This window comes from Heloderma suspectum, chromosome 2 (genome assembly GCF_057233095.1).
Source record: "Heloderma suspectum isolate Gila_16-S chromosome 2, 16-S_ref, whole genome shotgun sequence".
NCBI lineage: Eukaryota > Metazoa > Chordata > Lepidosauria > Squamata > Helodermatidae > Heloderma > Heloderma suspectum.
The window spans coordinates 219,633,454-219,656,935 of NC_139459.1; the positions used below are offsets into that span (position 1 = coordinate 219,633,454).

General features: G+C 43.7%; 1 protein-coding gene across 5 annotated transcripts in view; it reads right to left on the bottom strand.

The window, feature by feature from the left end:
• The window catches only part of GGA3 (golgi associated, gamma adaptin ear containing, ARF binding protein 3), a 54,037-nt gene that overhangs the window by 21,569 nt on the left and 8,986 nt on the right, over window positions 1–23,482 (bottom strand). For all 5 annotated transcript variants that reach the window (XR_014788276.1, XM_084838032.1, XM_084838034.1 and 2 more), the window contains one exon: window positions 1,029–1,113. Coding sequence is in view for 3 of the 5 variants with exons in the window: in XM_084838032.1 (XP_084694158.1) it covers window positions 1,029–1,113 (85 nt within the window). In the remaining 2 variants the exon portion in view is untranslated. The remainder of the gene's footprint in view (window positions 1–1,028; window positions 1,114–23,482) is intronic.

Sequence of the window (23,482 nt, forward strand, 5' to 3'; positions counted from 1 at the left end):
AGCAACATATGGCACTTCTACAGCCTCAAAACCTTTTACCAGAATTAACTGTTCTGTCCTCAGCATTGTTCTAGTGTATCAAGCAGAGAACTGGCAGTCTCCTTGGGACACCACAATTCTTACTGTGTAATCCAGGGTAGGCTGTACTTTTCTGGCCTTTCATTTCCTCAGTGTGGGAAAAATAATACTTCCCCCTTTGCACAGGATGTTATGATTCATGAAGGTGTGTTAGGAAAACCTGCAAATTGTTTTAGAAACATAAAAGCCCTGCATGAATATTAAAGGTGATCACTGCAGTGATGTTCATTTTGCGGATGGAAACCTGAAAAAGTGAACTGACATTCCTCATATTTTGAAAGCAGTCAGAATCAGAAAATGATTTGAGGTTGAATCCAAGACCCACATTCCACTGGTGGAATAGAACGGGCCACCAATATCCATCCCCCTACATGCCTCTAAATCTGCTATGGAGGGTTGGGGAATGCCCTGGAGCCTATTTGGAGGATGCATGGGGGACTGCAGGGGAAAGGAGAGGATGGAGGTCCTGTTTCACCCGTGATATCTTTCAGCTGGTGGAACAAGGATCTGGGATCCACCCATAAGGCAGCATTCCCTAGCTTGGTGCCCTCCGGATGTGTTGAACTACAACTCCCAGAGGAGGTGCTGGGAGCTGTAGACCAACACATCTGGAAAATGCCAGCTTGGGGAAGGCTGCCATACGGTTTATACAACACTCCTTCCTGAAGCTTAGCCCTGGACGTAGCCCTTGTCATGTTTGCTGATTGCTTCGTCATAGCCTATCCAAAAAGCCTGACTGTTTCATATTCAGAACTTTCCAATGGTTTGGTGTTTGAGAAGAATGAAAACTACACAAGATCTATCAAAAACAAGTAGTGTATATCAAATAACTGTATTTTGAATTATCACATGAATCATATTACATGAAGCATCAAAAATGCCAAGTTTCTATAAAAATCACTTCTTCAATAAAACCTTGTGATGCAGCTTGAATGATTTGGGACACACACCCTTCAAGTTCTTTGTTGATCTGATCGCAGAAGCCAATGATATACTCCCAGTCTTCTTGTCTATTCAGGGGGTTGGTGGCTTTATCTGATGAAAAGAAACAGCCCATGTGTTAATCCAAGATGCAAACAAAATGCCTCCCGTTTCTCCCAGGCAGGGTAGTGGTTGATCATTAGCATGCACTGCCACCTTTTCCCATTCAAAAAAGACTTTGAGAAGCAAAATCCTCTCATGCCTGGAAGCTACCAGGATCAAAAGCACACTCCTTCACTTCAGTATACCCGAGATCAGTCTAAAAATGAGTGTCAGATGCTACATGTCATGCATCTGGCACCAAAATAGCTCAGCATAAAGAACACATTACAAAACTGTCCCCTAGAGAGTGAAGCAAACAGCCATTCATCATCCCACATTTTCCCCACGTTTGAGGGACCCCTGATAAGCTTCCGAGAATCCCAAGGTTCCCTTGAACAGAGTTTGCACCCACGCTTCCTAGTAGGTACCACTGTTGACTAGTTTGTGTTGTACTCACAGGAGGCTTTCACAGTTCTCACTGGAAACAGGAATCACAGTTTATTATTCCAAGGCCTGCCTCTCTGATGTTCCCTAATTCTGAAAGCAGCAGACTGCAGAAAATGTAAAGTATCAAGATAGATTTGTGTTTCATGTTTCATCTGCTCCAGATAGGTCAGCTCAGATACACAGCACTAGACTGTCTGCCAGTGAGGTGCCCAATCTAACCTAATTTTTAAAGGAAAACTGACCAGGACAAAATGTTAGAGAAGAAAACACTGCTCATTCTAGGGACACAGCAATGTGTGTCTGCACTGTATTACAAAGGCACCAAATACAAACAAGTGATGATTAACTAAGAACAAAGAACAAGGAGCAGAATGAACCAAATTGTTTGAAAATCTAAACTACGCATGTAAATGCAAACATATACTAGGTTCTAGCAGCTAGAACAAGGGCGAACTAACTTCACTCTGGCATGCTCTATTTTCTTTTACCAGGATCGCCATGGTCTGCTGGTGTGTTTTAATTTGACAAAGCAAGAGGAAACATTCACGAACTCTTCACCATTAAGAGGACACAGATTAGAGGGTACTAATCTGTGCACTGTAAAGGGTTCCTAACTATTCAGTCTTACTTCTGAACGTTGCTGGAACAGACCAAGGTCCATGTAGTCCAACACCTCCCTCTCATATGCTTACATAAACAGGAAAACCACTGTGGGAAATTATTTTCTGTGTAATATAGCGGAGACTCCACTTCCTCCAATACAGGATTCTGCACACCTGGGGTCTCCAATATGGTGCTAACAGACATCTCTCTTGGTGCCCATCAGGCTCCCTGCCCCTCCTGATTTGTATTTTATTTCTTAATATATTTTTTAATTACATATTTTTTAAAAAACTGGGAGCCTGGCATACTGCAAAGCAAAGTGCTGCCCTCCAGCCCCATCTTTATTGGGCTTAAAGAAATGGTTTTGTGTTTTGGAGCTCAGACCCCACCTCTGCCTTGTACCTAGGTTCTTGGGCAGGTTTCTTTTCTTTTAGACTTACCAGTTTGTCTCCTGAAAATGAGTGTTCTGTGACTGGCCATGCCCACCATGACAGCCATTGTATGAATGGGAAAGCCCCTTGCCAGCCATTTTGTGAGAGTGGCCATGAAACCTTCTCACCATTCTCAATGTGTCCACCAACCCCAAAGAGTTGGGGACCCCTGGTATGTACCATATAAAGAAGGGGTGGGAAGCAAAATCAATAAAGGGACTATACATACGACATTAAAATATGTAAAAAGTTAAAATTCTGGATCAAGGTAATCAAAATCCTACATTACTACACAATGTATACTTATATGTGATTACTTTGCATAAGTTATTCTGCTTTGCTTCTCAGGACCGAGGTCAAGGAACTATACAGGCAATGAACCCCATCGATACTAGAAACCCTACTCAGTCCCCGCCCTGGGACTTTCCAGTGCTTTCATACCTATCTCTAGTCATTAAGGCTAAACATTTGCTTTAAAAATACAAAAGCTGAGATTCTTGGGCTCCTCAATTCCATGCCAGATGTGGTATAACCATGTAATCTGCACAGATCTGTCCACTGATCGTATGTCAGTCTAGTGCTCTGTAACAAACACTCCTGGTAATTCAAATGGTTTGCATATTCTGCACACCTGTAGAAAAATGAAGCGGACTATGTATTATACAAGAGGCGCTAATGTTCCCTTCTGGAGGCTCTAGTAGTGTGGCCCCAGAGATAAAAAAAAGAATATTTTGGTCACACAGCTGTTAAATGTTTATAGGTATGAACATAACATCATAATGTTCAGCATTTCAAAAAGAAGCAAGTCTAGAGATGACCTACCTTCCTTATTATAATATTAATTTCTGAACTGGACAAGGCTATACTGTTATGGTCAAAATCAGCTCCAATTGCAGTGGCAGTATTCTTATCTCTAGAGACTGAAGCTTGCCTGTCCAGTTCTCCAGCAGCATGAAAGAGCCTTTGACTGACATGAACCAGCAACCTAGAGGCTGGTACTTTATAGTAAACAAATTCACAATTCTGACACAGTGTAGTCCCAGGGCATTTGCCATCAAGAAATCCAGGCCACATCCCGCAGTAAATGAACACTGCACCAAATATAAAACATCCCTTTGCTACCCCAAACTGAAACATTAATGGAAACAGGTGTATTGGACATGATGTGGGAGCGACCATTTGGAAGGGGTGGAATAGAAGTGAATGTGGTAGGTTTCTAGGGAGATGAGAGGAAATTCAGGGGAGGAGGAGACATCAGTTAGAGCAGGTGTGGGCAGAAAGTAGATCTCTAGATGTTTTGGACTTCAACTCCCAGTATTTCTGACCACTGGCTGTGTTGGCAGGAGCTTCTGGGAGTTGAAGTCCAAAACATCTGGATATCTACTTTCTGTCCACCCTTGGGTTAAAGTGGGCAGTTGAGAGAGAAGAAGGGAAAGCAATGGGTTTGGGGGAAAGGTGAGCTATAGTGATAATTCTTCTTTGAGCATATGAATTATTTATTCTATTATATTGAGTTGTTTTCATATTCCTTGTTCACTCAAAATAATCTGATCCTATTAACTATAAAATAAACCAAACTTCTGTTTTTGAGAAAAGCCCAGGAGTATACTGTTTTCTAGACTGAATCTACATTAGTAAGGTTTGTGTGCTCATAAACACAGATGAACAGAGGAAATATTACTTTTACACAGGAAACACTAACTGATGACTTAATACAATAGCTCTCTGATGAAAGGTGAAAACAACAAGCATCCAAACACAAAATACTGAGACCTAGTATTTGTTGTTGTTGTTCAGTCGTTAAGTCGTGTCCGACTCTTCATGACCCCATGGACCATAGCACGCCAGGCCTTCCTGTCCTCCGCTCTCTCCCGGAGTGTGCTTAAATTCATATTCATTGCATCCGTGATGCTATCTAGCCATCTCATCCTCTGCCGTCCCCTTCTCCTTTTGCCTTCAATCTTTCCCAGCATCAGGGTCTTTTCCAGGGAGTTTTCTCTTCGCATTAGGTGGCCAAAATATTGGAGCTTCAGCTTCAGTATCTGTCCTTCCAATGAGCACTCAGGGTTGATTTCCTTTAGGATGGACTGATTTGACCTCCTTGCAGTCCAGGGGACTCGTAAGAGTCTTCTCCAGCACCACAGTTTGAAGGCATCAATTCTTCAGCGCTCAGCCTTCCTTATAGTCCAGCTCTCACAGCCATACGTTGCTACTGGGAAAACCATAGCTTTGATTATACGAACCTTTGTCGGCAAGGTGATGTCTCTGCTTCATCCTATGCTGTCTAGGTTTGCCATAGCTTTCCTCCCAAGGAGCAAGCGTCTTTTAATTTCATGGCTACAGTCACCGTCTGCGGTGATCTTGGAGCCCAAGAAAATAAAATCTGTGACTGCTTCCATTTCTTCCCCTTCTATATGCCAGGAAGTGATGAGGCCAGATGCCATGATCTTCGTTTTTTTAATGTTGAGTTTCAAATCAGCTTTTGCACTCTCCTCTTTCACCCTCAACAAGAGGCTCTTTAGATGCTCTTCGCTTTCTGCCATTAGGGTGGTATCGTCTGCGTATCTGAGGTTGTTAATAATTCTCCTGGCAATCTTAATTCCGACCTGTGATTCATCCAACCCGGCGTTTTTCATGATGTACTCTGCATAAAAATTAAATAAGCAGGGCGACAATACACAGCCTTGTCATACTCCTTTCCCAATTTTGAACCAATCGGTTGTTCCATGTCCGGTTCTTACTGTTGCTTCTTGTCCCTCGTACAGGTTTCTCAGGAGACAGGTAAGGTGGTCTGGTACTCCCATTTCTTAAGAATTTGCCACAGTTTGTTGTGGCAAATTCCACACAATCAAAGGCTTTAGCGCAGTCAATGAAGCAGAAATAGACATTTTTCTGGAATTCTCTTGCTTTCTCCATGATCCAGCGAATGTTGGCGATTTGATCTCTAGTTCCTCTGCCTCTTCGAAACCCCGCTTGTACTTCCGGTAGTTCTCAGTTCACATGCTGCTGAAGCCTAGCTTGTAGGATTTTGAGCATCACCTTGCTGGCATGTGAAATGAGCACAATTGTACGGTACTTTGAACACTCTTTGGCATTGCCCTTCTTTGGAATTGGAATGTAAACTCACCTTTTCCAGTCTTGTGGCCATTGTTGAGTGTTCCAAATTTGTTGGCATATTGAGTGCAGCACTTTAACAGCATCATCTTTTAGGATTTTAAATAGCTCAGCTGGAATACTGTCATCTCCACCAGCTTTGTTGTTAGTAATGCTTCCTAAGGCCCACTTGACTTCACTCTCTAGGATGTCCGGCTCAAGTTCAGTGACCGCACTATCATGGCTATCAGGGACATTAAGATCTTTCCTATATAGTTCTTCTGTGTATTCTTGCCACCTCTTCTTAATCTCATCTGCTTCTGTTTGGTCCCTGCCTTCTTTGTCCTTTATCATGCCTGTCTTTGCACAAAATGTTCCCTTGATATCTCTGATTTTCTTGAAAATATCTCTAGTCTTTCCCATTCTATTGTTTTCCTCGATTTCTTTGCATTGCTCATTTAAAAAGGCCTTCTTGACTGTCCTTGCTATTCTCTGTAACTCTGCATTCAGTTGGATATACCTTCCCCTTTCTCCTTTGCTTTTCGCTTCCCTTCTTTCCTCAGCAACTTGTAAAGCCTCATCAGACAGCCACTTTGCTTTCTTGCATTTCTTTTCCTTTGGGATGGATTTCGTTGCTGCCTCCTGAACAATGTTTCGGACCTCTGTCCATAGTTCCTCAGGCACTCTGTCTATCAGGTCTAATCCCTGAAATCTCTTCCTCACCTCCACTGTATATTCATGAGGGATATGATTTAGGTCATACCTGAATGGTTTAGTGGTTTTCCCTACGTTCTTCAATTTCAGCCGAAATTTTGCAAGAAGCAGCTCATGATCTGAGCCACAGTCAGCTCCAGGTCTTGTTTTGACTGACTGTATGGAGCTTCTCCATCTTTGGCTACAAAGGACATAATCAATCTGATTTTGATATTATCTGGTGATGCCCATGTGTAGAGTTGCCTCTTGTGCTGTTGGAAAAGAGTGTTTGCTATGATCAGCGTGTTCTCTTGGCAAAACTCTATTAGCCTTTGTCCTGCTTCATTTTGTACACCAAGGCCATGCTTGCCTGTTATCCCGGTGATTTCTTGACTTCCTACTTTAGCATTCCAATCCCCTATGATGAAGAGGACATCTTTTTTTGGTGTTAGTTCTAGAAGGTGTTGTAGGTCTTCATAGAACCGATCAACCTCAGCTTCTTTTGCTTCAGTGGTTGGGGCATAGATTTGAATTACTGTGATGTTGAATGGTTTGCCTTGGATTCGTACTGAGATCATTCTATCGTTTTTGAGATTGTACCCCAGTACTGCTTTTCCCACCCTTTTGTTGACTATGAGTGCTACTCCATTTCTTCTAAGGGATTCTTGCCCACAGTAGTAGATATGATGGTCACTTGAATTAAATTCGCCCATGCTTGTCCATTTTAGTTCGCTGATTCCCAAGATGTCGATGTTCCATCTTGCCATCTCATGTTTGACCACCTCCAGCTTACCTTGATTCATTGACCTTACATTCCAGGTTCCTAAACAATATTGTTCTTTACAGCATCAGATTTTCTTTTCACCACCAGACACATCCACAGCCGAGTGTCCTTTCGGTTTTGGCCCAGCCGCTTCACTCTTTCTGGCACTACTTGGAAATTCCCTCTGCTCTTCCCCAGTAGTATATTGAACACCTTCCGACCTGGGGGGCTCATCTTCCGGTGTCATATCTTTTAGCCTTGTGATACGTTCCATGGGGTTTTCTTGGCAAGAATATTGGAGTGGGTTGCCATTTCCTTCTCCAGTGGACCACATTTTGTCAGAACTCTCCGCCATGATCTGTCCGTCTTGGGTGGCCCTGTACGGCATAGCTTATGGCTTCACTGAGTTATGCAAGCCCCTTCACCACAACAAGGCAATGATCCATGAAGGGGACCTAGTATATTAGAAAGGGCTAAATATGTGGACCATTACATTGTGTTTCTTAATTCCTATCTGTGGAGCAAACAGAATGCCAAATCACAGCCAGAGGTTAATCAGTATGAATATGCCATGATGGCCAACTAGCAGCCTATAGGCCAGATACAGCCCCCAAGCAATTTTTTTTAATTGTCCTTGGTTTTGAAGTTGTAAGAAATAGAAATTCTAGACTTTAATGTTACATCTTCTCTTGGATTTTTGTATGTTATATATAAAATGTACAGATTCAACTGTGATGTTATGCCTTAGCAAATGTGCTTTGTAACTCTGAAGTCCTTACTAGTGGATGGAACCAAGTTTATGATGGAGCTGACCACTCCTGCCCCTCCCCAGCCCACTATCTGGAGAACACAGTGCCCATCTCCCTCAATTACATAAATTGGCCATCTCTCTTATATGGGAAATATCTGTAATGTATACACTCCATTTAAGAATCATAGAAGCACCACCTTAGTTACAGGATCCTCCTTACTCAATATAAAAGTTCAGTTACCCTGCCTGCGCATGAGGAGACATATCCCATTCATTTTTGGTAATACTCTGATATTCCTCTCCTCCTTACATTTGTTGTATTACACCCATCTGCTTGTTGCCACTTTGTGCGTTTTTGTGACCTCAGGAGCAATGTGCCTAACAGATTATGTGCTAAAACTATAGACAATACCTTGTGCACCATAGATGGCTCAGCTACAGGAATAACAGACAATGCTAAGCAAAAGGAGCTGGCTGTGTGGGAGCAACTGAGTATTCCATTTTCAGCCATTGCTTTTTAGCTGAAGGCAGGAATGGAAGCTGAGGCAAAGAGTGTTATTTACCTCTCAGCAACCAAACGCAGGAGGGGAGAACATGCTGCTGGATCATCACTTGTTGTTGTTGTTCAGTCGTTCAGTCGTGTCCGACTCTTCGTGACCCCATGGACCATAGCACGCCAGGCCTTCCTGTCCTGCGCTCTCTCCCGGAGCGTGCTCAAGTTCATATTCATTGCATCCGTGATGCTATCTAGCCATCTCATCCTCTGCCGTCCCCTTCTCCTTTTGCCTTCACTCTTTCCCAGCATCAGGGTCTTTTCCAGGGAGTTTTCTCTTCGCATTAGGTGGCCAAAATATTGGAGCTTCAGCTTCAGTATCTGTCCTTCCAATGAGCACTCAGGGTTGATTTCCTTTAGGATGGACTGATTTGACCTCCTTGCAGTCCAGGGGATTCGTAAGAGTCTTCTCCAGCACCACAGTTCGAAAGCATCGATTCTTCGGCGCTCAGCCTTCCTTATAGTCCAGCTCTCACAGCCATACATTACTACTGGGAAAACCATAGCTTTGATTAGACGGACCTTTGTCGGCAAGGTGATGTCTCTGCTTCTTACGATGCTGTCTAGGTTGGCCATAGCTTTCCTCCCAAGGAGCAAGCGTCTTTTAATTTCATGGCTACAGTCACCGTCTGCGGTGATCTTGGAGCCCAAGAAAGTAAAATCTGTCACTGCTTCCATTTCTTCCCCTTCTATATGCCAGGAAGTGATGGGGCCAGATGCCATTATCTTAGTTTTTTTAATGTTGAGTTTCAAACCAGCTTTTGCACTCTCCTCTTTCACCCTCAACAAGAGGCTCTTGAGATCCTCTTCGCTTTCTGCCATTAGGGTGGTATCGTCTGCATATCGGAGGTTGTTGATAATTCTCCCAGCAATCTTAATTCCGACCTCTGATTCATCCAACCCGGCATTTCTCATGATGTACTCTGCATATAAGTTAAATAAGCAGGGTGACAATATGCAGCCTTGTCGTACTCCTTTCCCAATTTTGAACCAATCGGTTGTTCCATGTCTGGTTCTTACTGTTGCTTCTTGACCCTCGTACAGGTTTCTCAGGAGACAGGTAAGGTGGTCTGGTACTCCCATCACTTTCAGAATTTGCCACAGTTTGTTGTGATCCACACAATCAAAGGCTTTAGCGTAGTCAATGAAGCAGAAATAGACGTTTTTCTGGAATTCTCTTGCTTTCTCCATGATGCAGCGAATGTTGGCGATTTGATCTCTAGTTCCTCTGCCTCTTCGAAACCCAGCTTGTACTTCCGGTAGTTCTCGGTTCGCATACTGCTGAAGCCTAGCTTGTAGGATTTTGAGCATCACCTTGCTGGCATGTGAAATGAGCGCAATTGTGCGGTAGTTTGAACACTCTTTGGCGTTGCCCTTCTTTGGAACTGGAATGTAAACTGACCTTTTCCAGTCTTGTGGCCACTGTTGAGTGTTCCAGATTTGTTGACATATTGAATGCAGCACTTTAACAGCATCATCTTTTAGGATTTTAAATAGCTCGGCTGGAATACTGTCATCTCCGCTAGCTTTGTTGTTACTAATGCTTCCTAAGGCCCACTTGACTTCACTCTCTAGGATGTCCGGCTCAAGTTCAGTGACCGCACTATCATGGCTATCAGGGACATTCAGATCTTTCCTGTATAGTTCTTCTGTGTATTCTTGCCACCTCTTCTTAATCTCATCTGCTTCTGTTAGGTCCCTGCCTTCTTTGTCCTTTATCATGCCCGTCTTTGCACAAAACGTTCCCTTGAGATCTCCAATTTTCTTGAAGAGATCTCTAGTCTTTCCCATTCTGTTGTTTTCCTCGATTTCTTTGCATTGTTCATTTAAGAAGGCCTTCTTGTCTCTCCTTGCTATTCTCTGGAACTCTGCGTTCAGTTGGGTATATCTTCCCCTTTCTCCCTTGCTTTTCGCTTCCCTTCTTTCGTGAGCTACTTGTAAAGCCTCATCAGACAGCCACTTGGCTTTCTTGCATTTCTTTTTCTTTGGGATGGATTTCGTTGCTGCCTCCTGAACAATGTTTCGGACCTCTGTCCATAGTTCCTCAGGCACTCTGTCTATCAGGTCTAATCCCTGAAATCTCTTCCTCACCTCCACTGTATATTCATGAGGGATATGATTTAGGTCATACCTGAATGGTTTAGTGGTTTTCCCTACGTTCTTCAATTTCAGCCGAAATTTTGCAAGAAGCAGCTCATGATCTGAGCCACAGTCAGCTCCAGGTCTTGTTTTGACTGACTGTATGGAGCTTCTCCATCTTTGGCTACAAAGGACATAATCAATCTGATTTTGATATTATCTGGTGATGCCCATGTGTAGAGTTGCCTCTTGTGCTGTTGGAAAAGAGTGTTTGCTATGATCAGCGTGTTCTCTTGGCAAAACTCTATTAGCCTTTGTCCTGCTTCATTTTGTACACCAAGGCCATGCTTGCCTGTTATCCCGGTGATTTCTTGACTTCCTACTTTAGCATTCCAATCCCCTATGATGAAGAGGACATCTTTTTTTGGTGTTAGTTCTAGAAGGTGTTGTAGGTCTTCATAGAACCGATCAACCTCAGCTTCTTTTGCTTCAGTGGTTGGGGCATAGATTTGAATTACTGTGATGTTGAATGGTTTGCCTTGGATTCGTACTGAGATCATTCTATCGTTTTTGAGATTGTACCCCAGTACTGCTTTTCCCACCCTTTTGTTGACTATGAGTGCTACTCCATTTCTTCTAAGGGATTCTTGCCCACAGTAGTAGATATGATGGTCACTTGAATTAAATTCGCCCATGCTTGTCCATTTTAGTTCGCTGATTCCCAAGATGTCGATGTTCCATCTTGCCATCTCATGTTTGACCACCTCCAGCTTACCTTGATTCATTGACCTTACATTCCAGGTTCCTAAACAATATTGTTCTTTACAGCATCAGATTTTCTTTTCACCACCAGACACATCCACAGCCGAGTGTCCTTTCGGTTTTGGCCCAGCCGCTTCACTCTTTCTGGCACTACTTGGAAATTCCCTCTGCTCTTCCCCAGTAGTATATTGAACACCTTCCGACCTGGGGGGCTCATCTTCCGGTGTCATATCTTTTAGCCTTGTGATACGTTCCATGGGGTTTTCTTGGCAAGAATATTGGAGTGGGTTGCCATTTCCTTCTCCAGTGGACCACATTTTGTCAGAACTCTCCGCCATGATCTGTCCGTCTTGGGTGGCCCTGTACGGCATAGCTTATGGCTTCACTGAGTTATGCAAGCCCCTTCACCACAACAAGGCAATGATCCATGAAGGGGACCTAGTATATTAGAAAGGGCTAAATATGTGGACCATTACATTGTGTTTCTTAATTCCTATCTGTGGAGCAAACAGAATGCCAAATCACAGCCAGAGGTTAATCAGTATGAATATGCCATGATGGCCAACTAGCAGCCTATAGGCCAGATACAGCCCCCAAGCAATTTTTTTTAATTGTCCTTGGTTTTGAAGTTGTAAGAAATAGAAATTCTAGACTTTAATGTTACATCTTCTCTTGGATTTTTGTATGTTATATATAAAATGTACAGATTCAACTGTGATGTTATGCCTTAGCAAATGTGCTTTGTAACTCTGAAGTCCTTACTAGTGGATGGAACCAAGTTTATGATGGAGCTGACCACTCCTGCCCCTCCCCAGCCCACTATCTGGAGAACACAGTGCCCATCTCCCTCAATTACATAAATTGGCCATCTCTCTTATATGGGAAATATCTGTAATGTATACACTCCATTTAAGAATCATAGAAGCACCACCTTAGTTACAGGATCCTCCTTACTCAATATAAAAGTTCAGTTACCCTGCCTGCGCATGAGGAGACATATCCCATTCATTTTTGGTAATACTCTGATATTCCTCTCCTCCTTACATTTGTTGTATTACACCCATCTGCTTGTTGCCACTTTGTGCGTTTTTGTGACCTCAGGAGCAATGTGCCTAACAGATTATGTGCTAAAACTATAGACAATACCTTGTGCACCATAGATGGCTCAGCTACAGGAATAACAGACAATGCTAAGCAAAAGGAGCTGGCTGTGTGGGAGCAACTGAGTATTCCATTTTCAGCCATTGCTTTTTAGCTGAAGGCAGGAATGGAAGCTGAGGCAAAGAGTGTTATTTACCTCTCAGCAACCAAACGCAGGAGGGGAGAACATGCTGCTGGATCATCACTTGTTGTTGTTGTTCAGTCGTTCAGTCGTGTCCGACTCTTCGTGACCCCATGGACCATAGCACGCCAGGCCTTCCTGTCCTGCGCTCTCTCCCGGAGCGTGCTCAAGTTCATATTCATTGCATCCGTGATGCTATCTAGCCATCTCATCCTCTGCCGTCCCCTTCTCCTTTTGCCTTCACTCTTTCCCAGCATCAGGGTCTTTTCCAGGGAGTTTTCTCTTCGCATTAGGTGGCCAAAATATTGGAGCTTCAGCTTCAGTATCTGTCCTTCCAATGAGCACTCAGGGTTGATTTCCTTTAGGATGGACTGATTTGACCTCCTTGCAGTCCAGGGGATTCGTAAGAGTCTTCTCCAGCACCACAGTTCGAAAGCATCGATTCTTCGGCGCTCAGCCTTCCTTATAGTCCAGCTCTCACAGCCATACATTACTACTGGGAAAACCATAGCTTTGATTAGACGGACCTTTGTCGGCAAGGTGATGTCTCTGCTTCTTACGATGCTGTCTAGGTTGGCCATAGCTTTCCTCCCAAGGAGCAAGCGTCTTTTAATTTCATGGCTACAGTCACCGTCTGCGGTGATCTTGGAGCCCAAGAAAGTAAAATCTGTCACTGCTTCCATTTCTTCCCCTTCTATATGCCAGGAAGTGATGGGGCCAGATGCCATTATCTTAGTTTTTTTAATGTTGAGTTTCAAACCAGCTTTTGCACTCTCCTCTTTCACCCTCAACAAGAGGCTCTTGAGATCCTCTTCGCTTTCTGCCATTAGGGTGGTATCGTCTGCATATCGGAGGTTGTTGATAATTCTCCCAGCAATCTTAATTCCGACCTCTGATTCATCCAACCCGGCATTTCTCATGATGTACTCTGCATATAAGTTAAATAAGCAGGGTGACAATATGCAGCCTTGTCGTACTCCTTTCCCAATTTTGAACCAATCGGTTGTTCCATGTCTGGTTCTTACTGTTGCTTCTTGACCCTCGTACAGGTTTCTCAGGAGACAGGTAAGGTGGTCTGGTACTCCCATCACTTTCAGAATTTGCCACAGTTTGTTGTGATCCACACAATCAAAGGCTTTAGCGTAGTCAATGAAGCAGAAATAGACGTTTTTCTGGAATTCTCTTGCTTTCTCCATGATGCAGCGAATGTTGGCGATTTGATCTCTAGTTCCTCTGCCTCTTCGAAACCCAGCTTGTACTTCCGGTAGTTCTCGGTTCGCATACTGCTGAAGCCTAGCTTGTAGGATTTTGAGCATCACCTTGCTGGCATGTGAAATGAGCGCAATTGTGCGGTAGTTTGAACACTCTTTGGCGTTGCCCTTCTTTGGAACTGGAATGTAAACTGACCTTTTCCAGTCTTGTGGCCACTGTTGAGTGTTCCAGATTTGTTGACATATTGAATGCAGCACTTTAACAGCATCATCTTTTAGGATTTTAAATAGCTCGGCTGGAATACTGTCATCTCCGCTAGCTTTGTTGTTACTAATGCTTCCTAAGGCCCACTTGACTTCACTCTCTAGGATGTCCGGCTCAAGTTCAGTGACCGCACTATCATGGCTATCAGGGACATTCAGATCTTTCCTGTATAGTTCTTCTGTGTATTCTTGCCACCTCTTCTTAATCTCATCTGCTTCTGTTAGGTCCCTGCCTTCTTTGTCCTTTATCATGCCCGTCTTTGCACAAAACGTTCCCTTGAGATCTCCAATTTTCTTGAAGAGATCTCTAGTCTTTCCCATTCTGTTGTTTTCCTCGATTTCTTTGCATTGTTCATTTAAGAAGGCCTTCTTGTCTCTCCTTGCTATTCTCTGGAACTCTGCGTTCAGTTGGGTATATCTTCCCCTTTCTCCCTTGCTTTTCGCTTCCCTTCTTTCGTGAGCTACTTGTAAAGCCTCATCAGACAGCCACTTGGCTTTCTTGCATTTCTTTTTCTTTGGGATGGATTTCGTTGCTGCCTCCTGAACAATGTTTCGGACCTCTGTCCATAGTTCCTCAGGCACTCTGTCTATCAGGTCTAATCCCTGAAATCTCTTCCTCACCTCCACTGTATATTCATGAGGGATATGATTTAGGTCATACCTGAATGGTTTAGTGGTTTTCCCTACGTTCTTCAATTTCAGCCGAAATTTTGCAAGAAGCAGCTCATGATCTGAGCCACAGTCAGCTCCAGGTCTTGTTTTGACTGACTGTATGGAGCTTCTCCATCTTTGGCTACAAAGGACATAATCAATCTGATTTTGATATTATCTGGTGATGCCCATGTGTAGAGTTGCCTCTTGTGCTGTTGGAAAAGAGTGTTTGCTATGATCAGCGTGTTCTCTTGGCAAAACTCTATTAGCCTTTGTCCTGCTTCATTTTGTACACCAAGGCCATGCTTGCCTGTTATCCCGGTGATTTCTTGACTTCCTACTTTAGCATTCCAATCCCCTATGATGAAGAGGACATCTTTTTTTGGTGTTAGTTCTAGAAGGTGTTGTAGGTCTTCATAGAACCGATCAACCTCAGCTTCTTTTGCTTCAGTGGTTGGGGCATAGATTTGAATTACTGTGATGTTGAATGGTTTGCCTTGGATTCGTACTGAGATCATTCTATCGTTTTTGAGATTGTACCCCAGTACTGCTTTTCCCACCCTTTTGTTGACTATGAGTGCTACTCCATTTCTTCTAAGGGATTCTTGCCCACAGTAGTAGATATGATGGTCACTTGAATTAAATTCGCCCATGCTTGTCCATTTTAGTTCGCTGATTCCCAAGATGTCGATGTTCCATCTTGCCATCTCATGTTTGACCACCTCCAGCTTACCTTGATTCATTGACCTTACATTCCAGGTTCCTAAACAATATTGTTCTTTACAGCATCAGATTTTCTTTTCACCACCAGACACATCCACAGCCGAGTGTCCTTTCGGTTTTGGCCCAGCCGCTTCACTCTTTCTGGCACTACTTGGAAATTCCCTCTGCTCTTCCCCAGTAGTATATTGAACACCTTCCGACCTGGGGGGCTCATCTTCCGGTGTCATATCTTTTAGCCTTGTGATACGTTCCATGGGGTTTTCTTGGCAAGAATATTGGAGTGGGTTGCCATTTCCTTCTCCAGTGGACCACATTTTGTCAGAACTCTCCGCCATGATCTGTCCGTCTTGGGTGGCCCTGTACGGCATAGCTTATGGCTTCACTGAGTTATGCAAGCCCCTTCACCACAACAAGGCAATGATCCATGAAGGGGACCTAGTATATTAGAAAGGGCTAAATATGTGGACCATTACATTGTGTTTCTTAATTCCTATCTGTGGAGCAAACAGAATGCCAAATCACAGCCAGAGGTTAATCAGTATGAATATGCCATGATGGCCAACTAGCAGCCTATAGGCCAGATACAGCCCCCAAGCAATTTTTTTTAATTGTCCTTGGTTTTGAAGTTGTAAGAAATAGAAATTCTAGACTTTAATGTTACATCTTCTCTTGGATTTTTGTATGTTATATATAAAATGTACAGATTCAACTGTGATGTTATGCCTTAGCAAATGTGCTTTGTAACTCTGAAGTCCTTACTAGTGGATGGAACCAAGTTTATGATGGAGCTGACCACTCCTGCCCCTCCCCAGCCCACTATCTGGAGAACACAGTGCCCATCTCCCTCAATTACATAAATTGGCCATCTCTCTTATATGGGAAATATCTGTAATGTATACACTCCATTTAAGAATCATAGAAGCACCACCTTAGTTACAGGATCCTCCTTACTCAATATAAAAGTTCAGTTACCCTGCCTGCGCATGAGGAGACATATCCCATTCATTTTTGGTAATACTCTGATATTCCTCTCCTCCTTACATTTGTTGTATTACACCCATCTGCTTGTTGCCACTTTGTGCGTTTTTGTGACCTCAGGAGCAATGTGCCTAACAGATTATGTGCTAAAACTATAGACAATACCTTGTGCACCATAGATGGCTCAGCTACAGGAATAACAGACAATGCTAAGCAAAAGGAGCTGGCTGTGTGGGAGCAACTGAGTATTCCATTTTCAGCCATTGCTTTTTAGCTGAAGGCAGGAATGGAAGCTGAGGCAAAGAGTGTTATTTACCTCTCAGCAACCAAACGCAGGAGGGGAGAACATGCTGCTGGATCATCACTTGTTGTTGTTGTTCAGTCGTTCAGTCGTGTCCGACTCTTCGTGACCCCATGGACCATAGCACGCCAGGCCTTCCTGTCCTGCGCTCTCTCCCGGAGCGTGCTCAAGTTCATATTCATTGCATCCGTGATGCTATCTAGCCATCTCATCCTCTGCCGTCCCCTTCTCCTTTTGCCTTCACTCTTTCCCAGCATCAGGGTCTTTTCCAGGGAGTTTTCTCTTCGCATTAGGTGGCCAAAATATTGGAGCTTCAGCTTCAGTATCTGTCCTTCCAATGAGCACTCAGGGTTGATTTCCTTTAGGATGGACTGATTTGACCTCCTTGCAGTCCAGGGGATTCGTAAGAGTCTTCTCCAGCACCACAGTTCGAAAGCATCGATTCTTCGGCGCTCAGCCTTCCTTATAGTCCAGCTCTCACAGCCATACATTACTACTGGGAAAACCATAGCTTTGATTAGACGGACCTTTGTCGGCAAGGTGATGTCTCTGCTTCTTACGATGCTGTCTAGGTTGGCCATAGCTTTCCTCCCAAGGAGCAAGCGTCTTTTAATTTCATGGCTACAGTCACCGTCTGCGGTGATCTTGGAGCCCAAGAAAGTAAAATCTGTCACTGCTTCCATTTCTTCCCCTTCTATATGCCAGGAAGTGATGGGGCCAGATGCCATTATCTTAGTTTTTTTAATGTTGAGTTTCAAACCAGCTTTTGCACTCTCCTCTTTCACCCTCAACAAGAGGCTCTTGAGATCCTCTTCGCTTTCTGCCATTAGGGTGGTATCGTCTGCATATCGGAGGTTGTTGATAATTCTCCCAGCAATCTTAATTCCGACCTCTGATTCATCCAACCCGGCATTTCTCATGATGTACTCTGCATATAAGTTAAATAAGCAGGGTGACAATATGCAGCCTTGTCGTACTCCTTTCCCAATTTTGAACCAATCGGTTGTTCCATGTCTGGTTCTTACTGTTGCTTCTTGACCCTCGTACAGGTTTCTCAGGAGACAGGTAAGGTGGTCTGGTACTCCCATCACTTTCAGAATTTGCCACAGTTTGTTGTGATCCACACAATCAAAGGCTTTAGCGTAGTCAATGAAGCAGAAATAGACGTTTTTCTGGAATTCTCTTGCTTTCTCCATGATGCAGCGAATGTTGGCGATTTGATCTCTAGTTCCTCTGCCTCTTCGAAACCCAGCTTGTACTTCCGGTAGTTCTCGGTTCGCATACTGCTGAAGCCTAGCTTGTAGGATTTTGAGCATCACCTTGCTGGCATGTGAAATGAGCGCAATTGTGCGGTAGTTTGAACACTCTTTGGCGTTGCCCTTCTTTGGAACTGGAATGTAAACTGACCTTTTCCAGTCTTGTGGCCACTGTTGAGTGTTCCAGATTTGTTGACATATTGAATGCAGCACTTTAACAGCATCATCTTTTAGGATTTTAAATAGCTCGGCTGGAATACTGTCATCTCCGCTAGCTTTGTTGTTACTAATGCTTCCTAAGGCCCACTTGACTTCACTCTCTAGGATGTCCGGCTCAAGTTCAGTGACCGCACTATCATGGCTATCAGGGACATTCAGATCTTTCCTGTATAGTTCTTCTGTGTATTCTTGCCACCTCTTCTTAATCTCATCTGCTTCTGTTAGGTCCCTGCCTTCTTTGTCCTTTATCATGCCCGTCTTTGCACAAAACGTTCCCTTGAGATCTCCAATTTTCTTGAAGAGATCTCTAGTCTTTCCCATTCTGTTGTTTTCCTCGATTTCTTTGCATTGTTCATTTAAGAAGGCCTTCTTGTCTCTCCTTGCTATTCTCTGGAACTCTGCGTTCAGTTGGGTATATCTTCCCCTTTCTCCCTTGCTTTTCGCTTCCCTTCTTTCGTGAGCTACTTGTAAAGCCTCATCAGACAGCCACTTGGCTTTCTTGCATTTCTTTTTCTTTGGGATGGATTTCGTTGCTGCCTCCTGAACAATGTTTCGGACCTCTGTCCATAGTTCCTCAGGCACTCTGTCTATCAGGTCTAATCCCTGAAATCTCTTCCTCACCTCCACTGTATATTCATGAGGGATATGATTTAGGTCATACCTGAATGGTTTAGTGGTTTTCCCTACGTTCTTCAATTTCAGCCGAAATTTTGCAAGAAGCAGCTCATGATCTGAGCCACAGTCAGCTCCAGGTCTTGTTTTGACTGACTGTATGGAGCTTCTCCATCTTTGGCTACAAAGGACATAATCAATCTGATTTTGATATTATCTGGTGATGCCCATGTGTAGAGTTGCCTCTTGTGCTGTTGGAAAAGAGTGTTTGCTATGATCAGCGTGTTCTCTTGGCAAAACTCTATTAGCCTTTGTCCTGCTTCATTTTGTACACCAAGGCCATGCTTGCCTGTTATCCCGGTGATTTCTTGACTTCCTACTTTAGCATTCCAATCCCCTATGATGAAGAGGACATCTTTTTTTGGTGTTAGTTCTAGAAGGTGTTGTAGGTCTTCATAGAACCGATCAACCTCAGCTTCTTTTGCTTCAGTGGTTGGGGCATAGATTTGAATTACTGTGATGTTGAATGGTTTGCCTTGGATTCGTACTGAGATCATTCTATCGTTTTTGAGATTGTACCCCAGTACTGCTTTTCCCACCCTTTTGTTGACTATGAGTGCTACTCCATTTCTTCTAAGGGATTCTTGCCCACAGTAGTAGATATGATGGTCACTTGAATTAAATTCGCCCATGCTTGTCCATTTTAGTTCGCTGATTCCCAAGATGTCGATGTTCCATCTTGCCATCTCATGTTTGACCACCTCCAGCTTACCTTGATTCATTGACCTTACATTCCAGGTTCCTAAACAATATTGTTCTTTACAGCATCAGATTTTCTTTTCACCACCAGACACATCCACAGCCGAGTGTCCTTTCGGTTTTGGCCCAGCCGCTTCACTCTTTCTGGCACTACTTGGAAATTCCCTCTGCTCTTCCCCAGTAGTATATTGAACACCTTCCGACCTGGGGGGCTCATCTTCCGGTGTCATATCTTTTAGCCTTGTGATACGTTCCATGGGGTTTTCTTGGCAAGAATATTGGAGTGGGTTGCCATTTCCTTCTCCAGTGGACCACATTTTGTCAGAACTCTCCGCCATGATCTGTCCGTCTTGGGTGGCCCTGTACGGCATAGCTTATGGCTTCACTGAGTTATGCAAGCCCCTTCACCACAACAAGGCAATGATCCATGAAGGGGACCTAGTATATTAGAAAGGGCTAAATATGTGGACCATTACATTGTGTTTCTTAATTCCTATCTGTGGAGCAAACAGAATGCCAAATCACAGCCAGAGGTTAATCAGTATGAATATGCCATGATGGCCAACTAGCAGCCTATAGGCCAGATACAGCCCCCAAGCAATTTTTTTTAATTGTCCTTGGTTTTGAAGTTGTAAGAAATAGAAATTCTAGACTTTAATGTTACATCTTCTCTTGGATTTTTGTATGTTATATATAAAATGTACAGATTCAACTGTGATGTTATGCCTTAGCAAATGTGCTTTGTAACTCTGAAGTCCTTACTAGTGGATGGAACCAAGTTTATGATGGAGCTGACCACTCCTGCCCCTCCCCAGCCCACTATCTGGAGAACACAGTGCCCATCTCCCTCAATTACATAAATTGGCCATCTCTCTTATATGGGAAATATCTGTAATGTATACACTCCATTTAAGAATCATAGAAGCACCACCTTAGTTACAGGATCCTCCTTACTCAATATAAAAGTTCAGTTACCCTGCCTGCGCATGAGGAGACATATCCCATTCATTTTTGGTAATACTCTGATATTCCTCTCCTCCTTACATTTGTTGTATTACACCCATCTGCTTGTTGCCACTTTGTGCGTTTTTGTGACCTCAGGAGCAATGTGCCTAACAGATTATGTGCTAAAACTATAGACAATACCTTGTGCACCATAGATGGCTCAGCTACAGGAATAACAGACAATGCTAAGCAAAAGGAGCTGGCTGTGTGGGAGCAACTGAGTATTCCATTTTCAGCCATTGCTTTTTAGCTGAAGGCAGGAATGGAAGCTGAGGCAAAGAGTGTTATTTACCTCTCAGCAACCAAACGCAGGAGGGGAGAACATGCTGCTGGATCATCACTTGTTGTTGTTGTTCAGTCGTTCAGTCGTGTCCGACTCTTCGTGACCCCATGGACCATAGCACGCCAGGCCTTCCTGTCCTGCGCTCTCTCCCGGAGCGTGCTCAAGTTCATATTCATTGCATCCGTGATGCTATCTAGCCATCTCATCCTCTGCCGTCCCCTTCTCCTTTTGCCTTCACTCTTTCCCAGCATCAGGGTCTTTTCCAGGGAGTTTTCTCTTCGCATTAGGTGGCCAAAATATTGGAGCTTCAGCTTCAGTATCTGTCCTTCCAATGAGCACTCAGGGTTGATTTCCTTTAGGATGGACTGATTTGACCTCCTTGCAGTCCAGGGGATTCGTAAGAGTCTTCTCCAGCACCACAGTTCGAAAGCATCGATTCTTCGGCGCTCAGCCTTCCTTATAGTCCAGCTCTCACAGCCATACATTACTACTGGGAAAACCATAGCTTTGATTAGACGGACCTTTGTCGGCAAGGTGATGTCTCTGCTTCTTACGATGCTGTCTAGGTTGGCCATAGCTTTCCTCCCAAGGAGCAAGCGTCTTTTAATTTCATGGCTACAGTCACCGTCTGCGGTGATCTTGGAGCCCAAGAAAGTAAAATCTGTCACTGCTTCCATTTCTTCCCCTTCTATATGCCAGGAAGTGATGGGGCCAGATGCCATTATCTTAGTTTTTTTAATGTTGAGTTTCAAACCAGCTTTTGCACTCTCCTCTTTCACCCTCAACAAGAGGCTCTTGAGATCCTCTTCGCTTTCTGCCATTAGGGTGGTATCGTCTGCATATCGGAGGTTGTTGATAATTCTCCCAGCAATCTTAATTCCGACCTCTGATTCATCCAACCCGGCATTTCTCATGATGTACTCTGCATATAAGTTAAATAAGCAGGGTGACAATATGCAGCCTTGTCGTACTCCTTTCCCAATTTTGAACCAATCGGTTGTTCCATGTCTGGTTCTTACTGTTGCTTCTTGACCCTCGTACAGGTTTCTCAGGAGACAGGTAAGGTGGTCTGGTACTCCCATCACTTTCAGAATTTGCCACAGTTTGTTGTGATCCACACAATCAAAGGCTTTAGCGTAGTCAATGAAGCAGAAATAGACGTTTTTCTGGAATTCTCTTGCTTTCTCCATGATGCAGCGAATGTTGGCGATTTGATCTCTAGTTCCTCTGCCTCTTCGAAACCCAGCTTGTACTTCCGGTAGTTCTCGGTTCGCATACTGCTGAAGCCTAGCTTGTAGGATTTTGAGCATCACCTTGCTGGCATGTGAAATGAGCGCAATTGTGCGGTAGTTTGAACACTCTTTGGCGTTGCCCTTCTTTGGAACTGGAATGTAAACTGACCTTTTCCAGTCTTGTGGCCACTGTTGAGTGTTCCAGATTTGTTGACATATTGAATGCAGCACTTTAACAGCATCATCTTTTAGGATTTTAAATAGCTCGGCTGGAATACTGTCATCTCCGCTAGCTTTGTTGTTACTAATGCTTCCTAAGGCCCACTTGACTTCACTCTCTAGGATGTCCGGCTCAAGTTCAGTGACCGCACTATCATGGCTATCAGGGACATTCAGATCTTTCCTGTATAGTTCTTCTGTGTATTCTTGCCACCTCTTCTTAATCTCATCTGCTTCTGTTAGGTCCCTGCCTTCTTTGTCCTTTATCATGCCCGTCTTTGCACAAAACGTTCCCTTGAGATCTCCAATTTTCTTGAAGAGATCTCTAGTCTTTCCCATTCTGTTGTTTTCCTCGATTTCTTTGCATTGTTCATTTAAGAAGGCCTTCTTGTCTCTCCTTGCTATTCTCTGGAACTCTGCGTTCAGTTGGGTATATCTTCCCCTTTCTCCCTTGCTTTTCGCTTCCCTTCTTTCGTGAGCTACTTGTAAAGCCTCATCAGACAGCCACTTGGCTTTCTTGCATTTCTTTTTCTTTGGGATGGATTTCGTTGCTGCCTCCTGAACAATGTTTCGGACCTCTGTCCATAGTTCCTCAGGCACTCTGTCTATCAGGTCTAATCCCTGAAATCTCTTCCTCACCTCCACTGTATATTCATGAGGGATATGATTTAGGTCATACCTGAATGGTTTAGTGGTTTTCCCTACGTTCTTCAATTTCAGCCGAAATTTTGCAAGAAGCAGCTCATGATCTGAGCCACAGTCAGCTCCAGGTCTTGTTTTGACTGACTGTATGGAGCTTCTCCATCTTTGGCTACAAAGGACATAATCAATCTGATTTTGATATTATCTGGTGATGCCCATGTGTAGAGTTGCCTCTTGTGCTGTTGGAAAAGAGTGTTTGCTATGATCAGCGTGTTCTCTTGGCAAAACTCTATTAGCCTTTGTCCTGCTTCATTTTGTACACCAAGGCCATGCTTGCCTGTTATCCCGGTGATTTCTTGACTTCCTACTTTAGCATTCCAATCCCCTATGATGAAGAGGACATCTTTTTTTGGTGTTAGTTCTAGAAGGTGTTGTAGGTCTTCATAGAACCGATCAACCTCAGCTTCTTTTGCTTCAGTGGTTGGGGCATAGATTTGAATTACTGTGATGTTGAATGGTTTGCCTTGGATTCGTACTGAGATCATTCTATCGTTTTTGAGATTGTACCC